At 37.1% G+C, this 16,041-nt stretch overlaps 1 protein-coding gene across 2 annotated transcripts in view; it reads left to right on the top strand.

Moving 5' to 3' along the window:
• Positions 1-328: 328 nt before the first annotated feature.
• Positions 329-16,041, top strand: part of TANGO2 (transport and golgi organization 2 homolog) — a 38,804-nt gene continuing 23,091 nt past the window's right edge. For both annotated transcript variants that reach the window (XM_009274348.2, XM_009274347.2), the window contains exons 1-3: positions 329-348; positions 8,669-8,790; positions 14,856-14,944. In XM_009274348.2, the coding sequence (XP_009272623.1) occupies positions 8,735-8,790; positions 14,856-14,944 (145 nt within the window). In that variant the 5' untranslated portion in view covers positions 329-348; positions 8,669-8,734. The remainder of the gene's footprint in view (positions 349-8,668; positions 8,791-14,855; positions 14,945-16,041) is intronic.

The following is a 16,041-nucleotide window of genomic DNA, read 5'->3' as shown; positions in this document are numbered from 1 at the left end:
CAATAACTTTTTTTTAGTTGAGGTGTTTTCAGGCTTCCCATAGTTCTTAACAGCAGCTTGACTTAATTGATCCTGGCTATACAGAGATTCAAGTATCTCAGCTCTAACTGAAGCCAACTTGCTTTCTATTTTCATTATAAATACTCGGTTAATATTTTAAATGAAGTGGCTAAAGGGTGGGCTAGTGTTTTTCTCTGTAATTGTTTTGGTATGTTTGGCAATGCTTCGGTGCAGTTATGCACCTCTTGTTAACTACTTACACTTGTTCCAGACTCAGGATGTCTGCCATCGCAGCAACTATATTCTTGAAAGTGGAAACAACCAGACATATAACATACCTGCAGTAAAGTAGGTATGCCTAGACACTGGTGTTGCTCTTGTGAGAGTAATTCCAAGTGAACCTGCTGAATGCTGATAGTGAGCAGCCAAATTACTCTTGTGGGCATGCTTTTTTAAAGAGCACTTTAAAATTACAATTAAATAAATAACTTTGTTGACAGCAGAACTAACAAAATTCTGTTGTCCTTGCCTTATGTCTCCTAGAAGGATTATTTGAACTCAAAGCAATAAGCTTTGATTGAGGCTGCTCTTGTGTTGCAGTGTTCATTTTGTATCTGCTATCTTGAAAGAAATGGATGTGTTTTTTCTTAAGTAAGCATACTTGCACGACTTCTTTCATCTACTTAACTGCTGTGGGTTTGTGTTTTTTCTTGGCCCCTTCTTGCCCCCCCAAGTTTGTAGGATGTCTATCACCCCATGGCCTCTCTAAGTTTTGTTCAGGGTAGGTAGTAAGCTCAGAGTTACTGTAGATGGGGCGGGAAGGGTGGGAATAAAAACACACTTACATAAGTGATGATTGCGGCCCTTGCGTCACAGGAGGTTAAGCTTAAGAATAATAAACCAGACGTACTGGGTCAGGTCAGAGGTCCATATAGACTGGTATTCTTTCTCTGGGAGGGTCTAGAGGAACATCTCTAGGGAAGAACATAAGAACAGAGCAAGTATATATGGTTCTTCTAGTAAGTATTTCCTCCAACTACTTGTAACATGGACTTTCTATGAATAAGAAATGGAAAATAGATTTTCTTGCCCAAAAAAAGGATTCTTAGCTCCTTCCTCACTGAAGAAAACCAAAGAATTGTGAAAGCTGAAAATAACAGTCTTTGCCAAAAAGGAGGAAGAAGTCTAGCAAAAGACTCTGGATCTCTAGAACTGTGGCAGAGGAGAACAGTTGCTACCACTCTTGAGAAACTGGGGGAAAGGCTGTCTTGCTCCATCTCTTGCAAATGTTTTTAAAACATGGTGTGCTGAAAGGTAATATTTACTGGTCTTTGTTTCTCTTGGTAGCTGTACAGTGGACTTAATCCAGTAAGATGCCAGACAGAGAAACTGGGGAGCTGAAAATAAAATTAGCTCATTAAACTTGGGAATGGTGTGCAGCTTACATGTTATTTACTGTGTTTTGATAAGTGTTCTACTTTGCATTGCTGTCTCTTGCAATGAAGACTGACTCTTCACCTTGGTAGGGTTACAAACCCTTGTTTGGTTACAAATTGTCTTTATACAGAGCAACCTGAAAGGCATCAGATTATGGATCCATCTATTCCCTCTCATCTTTAATGATTAATATTACTACACAGGAGCATGTGCTACACAAGGGAAGTGCAAAAGCAAATCAGTACAATGCTTTTAAAAATGCAACTGTGAGATGCTTTTTTTTTGGGGGGGAATAGATTACTTTTAAAAACTAATCAAGCATCTCTTATTTTCCATGATTTTAAAGTTCAGTATATATATTAAAAAAAAAAAAATCTCATTCCACTACTGAAAGAAAATGCATCCAATTTTATTCTTTTATGGGCATTTGAGGAGTGTAGTGCTCAGTTTCCTTTGGACAAATTCAAAAGAAGCAGTAAAAATAGTTTTAGACTCTGCTGACCACAAGTTATTGTTGTGGTACATAAAACTATCGGAATCCAGTGACTAATGATCTTTGGCTGTCTCTTAGACTGCACCTGAACAACAGTTTTGGATCAGTTGAGAAGCAATTGAGATCGCTGTGGTAACTGGCATGTTATTTATGATGCTTCATTTGTGAAAACAAAATACATAACAAATGGCTTCATTTTTCAAAGGCTGCTACTGGGAGTTCTTAAGGGTAAAATGGTTTTATGCCAAATTGTGAACTGATTGCTTCTAATCAACCAAATGATGGTAGAACCCTATGAAAAGAGCGTACACAATCTATCATGTTTTGGTCTCTTTGATAGTCCCACTAAATGCTACCTTATGCTGGCATGTATCCACTCAGGCTTTTCACAGATCGTTAAAACAAGCAAAACAACACACTGTACTGTCTAACAGAGTACAGTAGCACAGAATAAGAATGTTAGTTACTTTAATGTCATTTCCAAATCAGCAGTGCCATTTGGAGCAGAATGCTTAATTACAGGATGTTTGTAATTCTTGTCAAGGTGGTTTGTGTGCATTAGGTGTAAGTTAGACAGGAAACTAGAAACATATTACAGAAATAGGAGATTGTTGCTATCACTTCATCCTTGATAACTGTTGTCTTATTGACTAGGAATAATCAAACTAGATTTTATAAAAGCTCATTATCCAGAGAGCAGTAAGTCTTCACTGTTTCCACCTTATAGTAAGTTTGGGTGTTCCCCCCCCCCCCCATTCTGCAGACCTTGTCATGTTGCACGGTATGCATATTCTGGCTTGTACTGTCTTAAAAAAACAAAACAGAAGGCATGTGTTGTGCTGTGACTTAGCCTTCTTTATTTGAACTCTCTTTTTTTTTCTTTTTTAACTAAGCACCTTCCTGTGTCTCTAAGGGTAGTTCTGAAGCCACATTTTCTGCTGAAATGGAGCTAAAAAGTCAGCTTTTGATCGAGCTTTGGACTTGCTGTAGGATCAAGTTGCAAGTGTGGAAGCCAGTGCTGACCTAATCTTTTTCATCTTCTCCTCTCCTTGATGTGTGGGAGACTATAGCTGAATGACGAGAAGGCTATGAGTTGAGCACATCGGCTCTGTAATGGCAGCTCTGCACAATATGCTTGTCTCATCCCCATAGTTGCAGCACCCTCTTTTATGTGAATATGAGCTTGAAAGAATGACACCTGTATGAAGATTTTTTTTTATTATATGTTTATGTACTTATCATGTCTATGATAGCCTCTCTTCAGTTGTTTTTTCCTGTTAATGTTTGTTAATTGTCTCAAATTTCAGAATATCCAAATTTGAGTCTGACTTAAAATTCTTAAATAAAAATGTATTGTAAGGCTAACATCAAGCCCTGGGTATAAAAACACAACAGGCGTTGCAAATGCAATGCCAGCTTTGATCGAAGAAGGTACCAAAATACATTGGTTGCCTCCTTTCCCAATTAAGTATCACTGCTATTTTAAGGGGTAGCTCTGTTTTAGCTGGCTTTTGTTATTCTGTCTGAATAACAAAAAAGGTTGGACTGTTTATATAGGACCTATAAACACTTATGCTTGTTTCAAGGCCAGCAGGTGGAGCCCAAGATAAATAATACTGTTTTGATATTTGGAGTTACTAAAAGCACAAATGTAACTTAAAGAACTTTAATAACATCAAGCAGAGTTGATGGGGTGACAAAAAGATACTTCTGTCAAATCAGTAGTACCAAATAATAATGAATATGGTTCTAGAAAGGCATCAAAGTGTTGAAAATATTTGTCCCTCTAGATAATTGTGGCAAGTGTTACAAACTTATTCTGCTGGTGTTTTCTGACTGGCATTTTTTGTGTAAGCTTTACATTGACCAGTAACTTTGCACAAACAGCTGGACTGAATTGATTATTTGAAGGCAACTCAATAAATCAGCTAATGGAGCCTGAAACCTGTTTATTAAAATAGCAAAGTGTTGAAAATATTTGTCCCTCTAGATAATTGTGGCAAGTGTTACAAACTTATTCTGCTGGTGTTTTCTGACTGGCATTTTTTGTGTAAGCTTTACATTGACCAGTAACTTTGCACAAACAGCTGGACTGAATTGATTATTTGAAGGCAACTCAATAAATCAGCTAATGGAGCCTGAAACCTGTTTATTAAAATAGTAGTCTTATGAGTGATAAATTGTCAACAGCTTTTTATTGAGTAATCCATTTAATTATCTGGCAGGATACCTAATGAATACTGGGAGCCATATCTCCATAGTCAGCAAGAGCAGCCAGTGACAGTTTCCCATTAAAACTGTATTTTATATCCCTGCTTTCACCAAGTGCACTTCTTTGCACTTTCTCAAAAAAAAAAAGTTTTAAGGATTACCTACCGTATTCATGCTGATGCTGTAAATGGGTACCTCTCAACTGTAGCTTTGAAGGGGATCTCTTCTGAGTGATGAGTGTTGTTTCTGAAATAGTCTAGCATGGCTTAATATTTATAAATGTCAATCTTGATGCTCACACTGAGGAAAAGGTGAAAAGAATGAAGCTATCATATTTCTGTCTATATGAAGTAGGGACCAGTGAACAATAGTGTACGGTATTATTCTAGTGTATTGCTTGCTCCATGAACCACTCTGTTAATGCATTTTATTTAATGTGTTTTATGGACATAAGTTTATTTCTGATGGGCAGCCAGTTATATATCCTTGATAGTAGAAGCTGTAGCCCTTTACCTTCTGAAGGACATGCAAAGTTGTAATTACAATGGAACTGCTTATTAAACTGAATTGTAAGTCACTATCTTATTTTTGTAACAAGTTGTTCAACAAACAGGGAAGAAATCACTCAATCTAGATTTATTTTTTTTATATAGCTTTTTGGTACGCTACTTAAAGACAAACTAAAGCTCTTTGAGATTATCTGTCTTATTTTAACAAACATAATCTGTCCATTTTTTTGTGGGCTTCCAAGGAAGATTTTGCAACATGAATTCTCAGAGCCATGGTTAGGATCAGTCTTGTGCTGCTGCTTCTTTTGTGAAGACTTTTCCATTACTAATTCAGATCTCTTGGGCATCATCAGTGTGTCACGTGAGTCAGTGGCTAATGCTTGGCTCTGGTGGCTTTCTGGTTTGGAGTCAAAAAGTTTACTTCCCCTGTAGGCTGTAGATTGGGGAGAAAAGGAAAAGATAAGATAAAACAAAGACTTGAACTGTAAAGTTGAAATTTGCATAATTGAAATCACTAGCATGTGATAAATTTGCTTTTTTTGGTAGAAGTGCAACTAGCAGTAGCAGATCTGATAATGTACGTTAGAGTTTGCATGTTCAAAAATGTGACTAACATAAAAGAATGCCTCTTTAAAATGCTATTGCCAGGTTTAGCTTTCTTAACTGCTAATGTTAAATGTGTTTGTTAACAGAAAACTCGTTGCCCTTCCTTTTTGGTGCAGAAACGTATTTGCATCTTTACAGAGTGGCTTATAAACACGGCTCACAACTCTTGTTGTTGAGATCTTGGGGGCCAGGGAGAGGGTGAGCAGTTGTCTACAGAACTCCACAACTACAGAACTTGGAACAGGAAGGAGGATGTCTTGCCCAGCGTTGAGCCTGGTGCAGCACAGTTGCCGTTCATTGACATTCCTCCTGCTCCCAATTTTACGTTCAGTCAAGTTGTTGTCAAGGATGGAATGCCGTTTCCATTTACTTATGGAGCTGTCTGTGAGAAGATTGCTTGAGGAACAGAACAGCAGCAATCAGTCAGCTAAAATAAACTTGTGTTCTTAGTTTGACATTTATTGCCATGTTCTAACTGTAATGTTGGGAGTGGGGGTTGAAAGGTCTCATCTGTCCTAATTTGAGTGTCTCATTGGTAATAACTTCAGCAGAAAGATTCACTTTGGGGGGGGCGTGGGGAGGGTGGTGTGTGGAACCAGTCCTCCTGGTTGGTTTCTGTGTAGCCTGTGTGCCAAGTTACATAAACAATAACCACTGTGAGATTTGCATTGTTCGGGAAAGAGGGGTAACTCTTATTTGCCCCAACCTTGCTGGAGGCTTGTGTTACATAGGATTGTGTGTCCTTGAGAGGATTATTTGGAAGCCCAATCTTCCACCGAGGAAAATCTGCCAGACTTGACGATATCCCAATTTCCTGCAGTTAGCCAATGTGTAGTTCATCCACTAGGCTGGTTGGATTGCCACATGTATGATAGGGACCTGTTTGGAAGGTGCTGTAGAATGAATAGAAGTGAATAATCTTCATGACTATGTTCTGGCTGCACAATAAGCATGCTGAAGAACGTGAGTCATGAAGAAACCCATCTTCCATGTCTTCTGGGGACAGAAAAATTACCAAACAGAAAAATAAACGTCCAATGACAAAGCAAGTATCTAGAGGCAGACTATGTTCGGAGGTGGGAGAAGGACATAAAGCAAGGCAAGAAGATTCTGGACTGAGACAAGACAAGGTTAAAAGAAAGGTAGCTGTTGCAGAATAAAGAACTATGTAATGTTCCAGAGGAGAAATCATGAATAGGAAGCTCTGCCTGCAATTTAAACTCCTTCTGATAGAAGAAATGGTATCCTGAATAAACTGAGGTAGCGTATGGCATATAGATACTGCCTGGTTATCTGGACAGCATCAGAAATTTAAAGTAAAAAAAAAAATATATAAAAGGTTTCAGAAGTACCTAGAGTTGTGTTATGTTTTAATTATATTATTTGGAAATGGCACTGTGCTCTAGTTCATAAGGTGTCTGTTGCTCTAGGAAATTTGTGCTCTGTGATTTGAACCATGACTGTAATTTTGTTTTGCTTCAGTTTCTTTTTAAGAGTTGGAGTGGAAGGCGTGAACAGGTCGGTGTTATTCATGCTTAGTGACATAAAGCAGCTGGGATACAAGACCCCGAGTTTTGTGAAAAGCTAACAAGATCTTTATGTAGAAGATCCAAGTCTTCCAGAACTGGTAGTTTGGTTGTACAAGTCCAGTATGATTGCAGTCTATTGAAAATTCAGCAATAGGAGTCTGAGAAGGGTGATAACGTCTTCTTAAGACTGATTAGATTTTCTAAATAAAGCTGGCTATGGATCTTTTTAAACACCTGGCTAGTAAATCAGTTATCCAAAATTCAAGTCTGCATCTTCAATTTATGCTTAATTTCTAAACCAGCTATTTTGGGATTGACTTGTTAGAGGTGAAGAAAGCCTACGGTGTGATGTAATTCTGTTTTCTCTGATGCCTTATTGTATAACCTGTTAAACAGAAAATAGTTTGGATAGCTCTGCTCTTGCTTCTCTTAGCTAGTAGACTATGAAGTCATCTTGGGAGGGGAAATTCCTTTTGTCACAGAACAGAATTTAAAATACTTCGTGAGATAGAGATATATACATACACACACTCTTGCGCTAATTTTTCTTTTGCCTAGGCAAGTGTGTCAGGAGTGTTGCTCCTCTTTGAGTTATTTCATTTCCTGCAACAGAAGAGTCTCTTCGCAGAATATTAGACTGCAAGACTGAACTTGTTTTGCCATGACAGTGACAGCAGGCTAGTTGTGGTGCTGAACTGTGACTTACCAGAAGCCAGCAGCTACTGGCAAGCTGTTAATTAAAAAAAAATCCGTACAAATGCTGCACTTGTAGCACTGATTCTGGTAATATGAAATGTAGTCAAGATTATCAATTTCCTGATATCTCTTAAGGTAAATGATGTGGAAATTAAAGAGCAAGAGAGACACTTTTTACATATCTGGAAGTATGGTTAAAAATCCTACTTTTTGTACAGAAGTTGATTCAGTCACTAGGTTGTGACTGATCTTAGGGTTGTGGTATTGAATTCTGCCTGTCCCCTTCCCCTCTTTGCCTACCTTAAACTTTTGTATGGAAGAAACTCTTAGTAGCAGTAGAACATCGTTATGTGTGGTTCGTTGGTAACATTCTGATAATTGTTTTAGCAGCCACAAAAAGTCAGGATCAGGCTGTGGTTTTATTATCAGAAAAATTTTCGTTGGGGCAACACAAAATATCTGAAAGCTGTTATGTGGTTTTGAAATAGAAAGCACACTTGTCATGCCATCTGAGCGTGGCCAGAATTTTAAACATACCACAAGTCCTGGAAATTATTAATCAAAATGTACACTCTGGTCCAGTGTATTTTAGTCTGTACCTTATGTCCTGGAAATTATTAATCAAAATGTACACTCTGGTCCAGTGTATCATAGTCTGTACCTGATGTTTTTCCTGATGATAAACAATAATACTTTCTCCTGGACTTTAATAATAGCTTGGCCTAAAGTATACTTTGTTTACGGCTTTGGGAGTGTCTTTGATCAGGCTTTTTCCAGCTTCTCCAACAGTTTGAGTCTTATTTTCTCTCCTTTATTCTAACAGAAGCATTTTGCCTTAGTTAAGACACAGGGGAAAAAAAGTAGTGGTACTTTATTGGTAATGAGCAGAAAATTACATAATAGCCTTTCTTTCATGTATTGCTAGTGCTCTAGACTTTGTCAGTATTTTTGTGATGTTTGTGTCTTTCCTAAAAATCTGATTTAGCCAAGCATAACTTTGAAACACCCACTAGAATAATTTTGGTAGTAAACCATTCATTGAAACAAATCTATTTTGGAAGTCCTGTTTTATTTATTTTTATTGAGAGCTGTTAGTGAGAACATCACAATCTTTAAGCTTCAGCATAGAAGCAAGGTTATCTTTTTATAATTTGCAGTATAATGGATAATCTTTGTTTACTTTGTAGGCTATTACAGAATGACCTTGCACTGAGCCTTTGTGGAAGAAGCAAGATTTAAACATCAGTTCTTCAATGTGCATCCTTCTATTCAAATTTGACCCCCGACCAGTTTCAAAAAATGCATACAGGTAAAGATGGTTCTAATGAAAACAGACTTGTTTCTATAATTTTTTATATTATTTCTTTTTGTAGCCAATGTTTGAATTAGAAACTATAGTCAGTATTAGGTGTTCGGTTATGCTTTTTTAATGTTTAACTTCATTACTTTCCCCATTGGAGGCCTTACTATAACCTTTTGAGAACCCTTTGTTTTTAGACTACGTCAGAAGACCTGGGCTTTGTAATCATGGACCTTTTGCTGGTGGTCTATCATGTGGTGTAGGATAAATCTTTTAAATATTGTAATCCAGAATTTGAAAGTCCTGCCTTCTACTTTATCATTTTTAAATTATAAGGGGAATCATGTTTGGGGCATCACAGCTGTAGCAATGAGGTTCAGGAAAAGATGTGACTTCTTTCGGTAGGGTAGATATGTTTAGGGCTTTCAGTTTGAAACCAACAATTTGAATTTAGCCTGGAAAGTAATGGGCAGACAGTGGAGCAGAAGTATTGCAGTTATTGACCACTCTGTGTATTAATTTCTCCTCTGTTAATATGTGCTGCTCCAGTCTTGTAAGCCAAGAGACTAATACACTATGAATCCAAAAGGTATGAATACTGAAATTTAATCAGAAGCTACCTAAGCAGGTAACTTTGAATTACTGCTTTGTCCAGTTTCCTCCCAAGGACAGTACCTTCTTGTTCATTGTGTAGTTAGCTGTTCTGTTCCATGTTACATCACGGCTACCACTGCTTGCTCTTCCACTGTGTTTTTGACAGAACTGGCTAGCTTGTGAACAGGTGCAGTTGCTTTTTAAAATATGGATAGATGAGGTCAAGGTTATTTATGCCTATCGGTTTGCTTTTGGGACAAGGTGTACTTAAAGATCTTCAGTCGCTGTTTGTCCTAAAATTAAGTACTTACAATTTCAGAAAATGTTGGAAGTCGAATCTCACTGCTTTCAAACTGATTATACTCCTGTATTGATGTAAAACAAGTAGTGCTGTGAACTGGAGAATAAGGAACTTTCAGTAAGTGTCCTAGCCTTCCCCCTCCCCCAAATCTGCCTGCAATTAAAATTTTATGTAATAAACTAAGTCATGTGTATGAGATGTTTAGCCAAAAGCTTAAGACAAAACAAGCATCCATGCTTCTAGGTAAGTTTTACTGGATGTGTTGATGTCATACAGTGAGTTTTCCAAACATTAAACTTCCTGTAATAATTTTCTGTCTCATTACAGCCCTTAATTGTAAAAGTTCATATCCAACATCAGTATCTTTGAGTATGTTCAGTATGTAATAGAAAGGATGACACTTCAGGCCAGTAAGAAGACTGTAGAGTTCTATTGCTTTCTGTATTTATACATACTGTATAGGTTCCGTCTTACTTTGTGGGGTACAAGTATTGGTATCCATCCAGAAACCATCAGAGTCAGTATGCTCAGTAAATCATCGTGCCTTTCATTGACTTGTTTTTCTACCCTTTTGTATTGAGAAGCAGATGCCATTCTACAGGAAGAAAAGGAAATGAGAACCGAAATGTCAGTTGTCGATAGAGTGCATGCCCCTCTGCATCTGGAATCTGCCTAAAAAGGGGTTTTGTTTATGATGTGACTGGTGCTGAATTAATATATCCATTTATTTGGTCTGACTTTCTTTGTGTTGCTAGTTAGCAAAAGACAGATTCATCAATTTGATGCCTCTTGGGAAAATCCTTTGGATGTAAACTGTAGTTGCCTGCCAAGTTAACTTTCTGCTGTGATCAATATTTAAAAGTAAAACTTACAGTAGTTTGCTTGCTATAAAAAAAAATTGCATCAAGATTGAAATCACTGATTTATAGCAGAAAACAACTTGCTATCAGTGTCAAAATAGGAAAACACATTTGAGATATTTTGGCCCAAATTCAGGAATATTTAAGTGTATTTAACTTTCTTGGTACCTTTTGTTAAGTGATGTCTTGCTCTATACCTCTGAGAAATTACTCTGAGCCATCTGTTTTGGTGATAAGTGCTAGGCCATAGTGTTCTTGGTGTCAGATTTTAACATCATATACATAACTTTAGTCCCTTTTTTCCTTAACACACCATAACTAAATCTTTTTGCTTTTCTTCAGTGAGAGGAATGTTGAAATTCTTTCTTCTTAAATTGTTCCTAAGGTTTTTTCACCTTTGCCTCAGCTTTCTGAAGGACGTAGGTCTGAGTATCAGTTGAGAATGGTACCCAGCCCTCCTAATTCTCCGCACAGCCATTGGACCAAGTTAGATCTCTCTATACCAGTCTCTTGCTAAGTGTAGTTTTTCCTGACAACTTGTGTGAGTTATACTGTGCTATAGCTCTGTTTATTTCACGGTGAGGTCTTGGAACAGTTTTCCCAACCAAAAGGGGATTCCTGTACCTGCAGACATACTAATTTGTCTGTACATGTTAAAACAGGCATCTACAATTACTTTTCTTACTATCCTCTACTTTGCATCTCTTACTAAAAGAAATTGTCTAAAATAGGCATTAAAAGTTGAAAAGACAAACTGCATATCATTGGCCATTTTCTTGTAGCCAATAAGCTTTCTCAAACTAAAACATGTTCTCCATAACACTTAGAATTTTCCATGCAGGTAGACTTTGGTTTCTAGAGCAGTATGTAGGCCAATTTTCATGAGCACCTAATTAAGCAAAAAGCTTACGGTTCACCTTTGTGATACACTTTAGAATCTATCTTCCTGTACCCTTGCAACTTGCTGTTCTACCCTTTCCTCTGTGTTCTCTCTACAGGCCGATTTGTAGTAAAGTTTAGTGCGGTGTAACAAACACTTTACTGTAGTCCATTATTATTGTCAAAGGTAACGTGCTGCCTTTACATCTTTCTGAACTATACTGTCTGTGTCTTACAAATAAATAGGTTTCAAACTTCAAAGCTATAATCACAGAGTCTTTTTATGGAACTGAATTACATTGTAGGAAATTGCTTTAATGGAATGATTTCTCATGTTTTCATCTCTCTGCCTCAACTTTAAAATAAATCTTAATATGTAAATCCTAATACAGTTGGATTACTTCAGCTATAAAAATAGCCGAATAGGCTTTTTGCAATTTATTAGAAGATGAGGGTCACTTAATATTGCTTCTTTTCAGTATGATTGTGTGTCATAAGAGTCAAAATGAAGGTGTTTTGATTATAGTGATCCTGTATACTAGCCTTGTGCTAAATTTAAGAGTCTGCGTATTAAACTTGAGATGGGGAATATTCAGTCGCACCAGAAAGACTTTGCTTATTTTTAGTATTTAGATACTATAAACAAACTGATTTTGTGTCAAGAATTATTGAAGGCAAAATATAATTGGAGCTTTAGGAAATGAGAAATGCACTTCAGCCAAACTATTTTTTAATGGTAGAGATGTTTGTTTAAATAAAAATCTGTAAAAGGAGGATTCATGCTGTAAATGGAGGATGTTCAAGCAAGAGGACAAATTTGGTAAACCAGCTGAAAGCCTATAGATCCAAGACTAGAATCAGCTAGCAGAAGAGAAATAATGCAAGTCTGAAAGGAAAGATATTATGATTATTTGGCTTTAGAAAGATAAAAATGTACATAGCTGTGCTTTCCAACAGATGCTTTCTTTGTTGGGCAAAATACTAGCATCTTCCTTACAGAAAGGCTGCCATTGAAACATTAGCCTTTTTTATTTTCTTGATAGCTGATTATAATTCTTTATCTGTAGTATTTCTAATGTGCAGCTGGCACCTCATGATCATGTTTTAAAACATTGTGTTAATGAAGAGATGAATTTGCAGGAAAGGTCCAGAAACTTCCAGAAAATAGTACATTTGAATGCTGAGTAAAGTAATGAGATTTCATTGGAATTGATTCTTGGGTGTTGCGGCTTAAAGATTGGAATGAAAATTGTATGGTCTAACTTCAGTTTACAGTAGCAAACTTGGCTTCTGCTGTATAAATGTAATTGACACGCGGCTGGTAGGAGGAACTGACAGTGAAGAAGATACTGAGGTTATAGGAAACTGGTTAAGAAAATCTGCAGGTTTCTGAAAGATGGCATTTCATTAAAATTAAATATTAAGCAACATAGCTGGAGAGAATGGCAAACACAGTCTTGCAATTGAAATAAAGACAAATCATGTTATGGGTAATAATGATCAGGACTTTGGAAGCTCAAGCTGTTGGATCATGGTGTGGTGGAGTTGGGCGCATGTCTGCAGTCACCTGTTGCCCTGAGTCTCTGGCATATGACTTGCCTAGGGTTACAGTTGTCTTTTGCCCTTTGTTTGCATCAGCCAAATCCATTACCCGCTCTTCAGGCAAGGATGTTCTACCAAGGAAAAACACTTTTTTTTAATTCCAAAATAATGATTGAAAAAAGACTGGAAGAGCAGCGTCAAACAAAAGCTCATCTACAGGTTTGAAAATGGCAGTGTCTGCTGATTCTCAGCATAGAAACCCAGTAACACTCTAACTCAAGCTTTTATTTATAGATACCCTACATGTATTTGATGTTGCAATAAGTCATTAGTTTCTGATGCTGTCTTCCATTGCTTTTGAATAACAGAAAAAGTTAACTTTCTCACTTTCGAAAGATGGATGTGCACAGTCAAATTAGCCTAGACTTTTCTTTCTAGTGTTCCAGTACTAACACTGCTAATGAAATAACTGTAGCATACATTCAGTAAGGTTGTATGGTCTGTAAGGGAGTACACCAAACAAGTTGCTTTGTTTTAACAACTTCTGCTGGTTGAAGTGGACAGAGAAAGAGTTTTTGCTTTTCAAAGCCCAAGAACTGAGACTGCTCTGAGTTCCTCTGAAGATGTCTGGCTGTACTGACTGGCTTGAACTGGTGTTATCATTGAATTTGACTGGTCTACACTGCTACCAAGCCTGGAACTTTTGAGGAAGACCTGTCTGATCTTATATATCCGCTGCTTCTTAAATATCATGTTGAACTTTTGGTCTTTCAAGTCTGCAGGTGCCATTTATGATAATTATCAAAGTACAGAGCAGAGGGAACCAGGCAGAGCTAGCAGGAAACAGCAGCAACAGAAAATTCTAATAATGTCTGGTGGTGTTTTATATTTGTTTGTTTTCTAAAGTTATCAAAATTTAGATGGCACGTGAAGAGCTGCAGCATGCTTTTTGTCAGGACAGCACTTGGTATTGTGGAGTGATGTGTTTATTTCTAAATATAAACAATGGATTTCATCCAGCAGCATTTTCCAATTGCATATTATTTTTCATAATTTATTCCTACCTCCTGATTGTGTAGCCTCCAGGGCTGCTTGTAGTTTCTCTGCTGCAAGGGCTGGCTCTCATTAAGGATTCAACTATTTTGTCCTACTGTTCTGGTAGAACTCAGATTATGCAAGCAACTACACATGCAAAAAAACCCCACAAAACAACAAAAAAGAGGGGAAAAGCCCCGCCAAAATACCTCTTGATTGTTACAAAAATCCATGCCTTTTTCCTTTACTTCTCTGCCTCCTTCAGCATGCTGTCATTTCTTCAAATGAATTTCAGTGAGGCTGGACCTTTGAGACTATCACAAATTTATCTCTGTTCTGAGTTCTTACAGACAAAAGGATCCGACTTGTGTCTTTGAACCACATAAGTAGGGCTTTAGGTGTTGAAGTTAGATTTAAAAAAATACTGTGACTACATGATCCTAAGTAATGATCCAGTAAAAGCATACTCATTCATGCTTCAGACTTTTTTGATGTTACCTATAAATCTGTGGGTTACATTTAAACTTTCTTTAATTAAGCTGTAACTTCACATGCTGAAGAATCTTAAGATTGCATATGTGATCTTAATTCAGTCCCTTGCATTGTAAGTATTATTTGAAAATAATAGCTGCCTCATTCACACAAGATAGGCTTGCTGAATGTCTCAAGACAATGAGAGAGAAGGTTGCTGTCAGATGTCATTCGACCTTTACACTGAGTGATAAAGGTGAGATGGGAGGATAAAGGACGGTTTCATACTTAAAATGAGCTAAAGCTGTGACAAGAATTGGATTCTGTTCCTGCCTGTACTGTGAAGTTCCTCTTTGTAAGTAATAGTATCTTTTTCCTCTTGTGTTCTACAGGCTTATTCTAGCAGCTAATAGAGATGAATTTTACCACAGACCATCCAAATCGGCAGATTTTTGGGATAGCAGCAATGAGATCCTTAGTGGTATGTATGTCATCTTGTTTTGAGTGGGTTTCATACAATTTATAGGGGAATTGCAGCCTGGATTTTTTGTAATTGGGGTGGTGGTGGTGCATTTCTAATAAGAAATATGCTTCTTCCCTGTACTTCTGGGGAAAACGTCATAAGTTTGAAAGATGATTTGTACTATTATCTTATTTGTGTTTTAATATCTTGTGGGTTTTTTCCCAGCCTTATGTTCTTTAACTGATTTCAGTCTGAGCAGTGCAATGGAAATATATCAGATTAATTTGTCCATCACAAACGATTACTTTAGCTTTGTCAGATACACTGAAATGCTTCTTAAAATAGGTGGAATTAGTTATTCCACAGACTTATTGTCTGTAATAGTGACTTGAAATCATTAAACCAAGCCTCAAGAAAGTGAAAACTTTCTCATTTCTTATCGGTTAATAACTTATAGGAAACTGAATAATTTTAGTTATTGATCCATCAGTTTTATTAGCTTTTGTGTCTACACTTTGCTAAACTGATAGTACAGTCACTCAGCTGTCTGGTTCCCCTTTGTAGGGAATCTATCTGTAGTCATTTATAAGTATAATCAATACTTATGCCTTTTCTCAGAAACAGAAATGAAGCTCTGGAAGACAAAGCATTGTTTAAATGCAAGATTTTGACTTTGCAAATACTCTTTGACGCTGTGTGCTATTGTCATTGGCAGGGAGGCCTGTGAGGATAAATTACTCCCACTGCACTGCAACTCCCTTGCTTCTGAAGTTCTGGCTGATGTTTGTTTTGTGCCAGACATTCTGGATGCTGCTTCCCCTGCTATATAGCAGTTAAAACAAACAAAAAACTATCCTGAAGACTGAAGGGCCCTGAATTTTTGTCTTCTATACCCTTGTCAGCTCTGTCCATATTTGGCATAAGAAACTGGTATATTCTCCATCCAGGGGGTGTATCTGTGGAGACCCTGTGAATGTATGCCTTTGAGTTAATAATGTTATCTCAAATGAAAGCAGCAAGTTGAACCAAAATAAATCAAATTTATTCTTTGTGTGACTTCAAAATGAAAAAAAATATTTTGCACTTATAGGTGTTTTTGGAAAACAGGAATTGCT

Source organism: Aptenodytes forsteri, unplaced genomic scaffold (genome assembly GCF_000699145.1).
Source record: "Aptenodytes forsteri isolate BGI_AS27 unplaced genomic scaffold, ASM69914v1 Scaffold79, whole genome shotgun sequence".
Lineage (NCBI taxonomy): Eukaryota > Metazoa > Chordata > Aves > Sphenisciformes > Spheniscidae > Aptenodytes > Aptenodytes forsteri.
The sequence above is the reverse complement of the archived record's forward strand: the minus strand, read 5'-3'. Positions and strand labels throughout refer to the sequence as shown.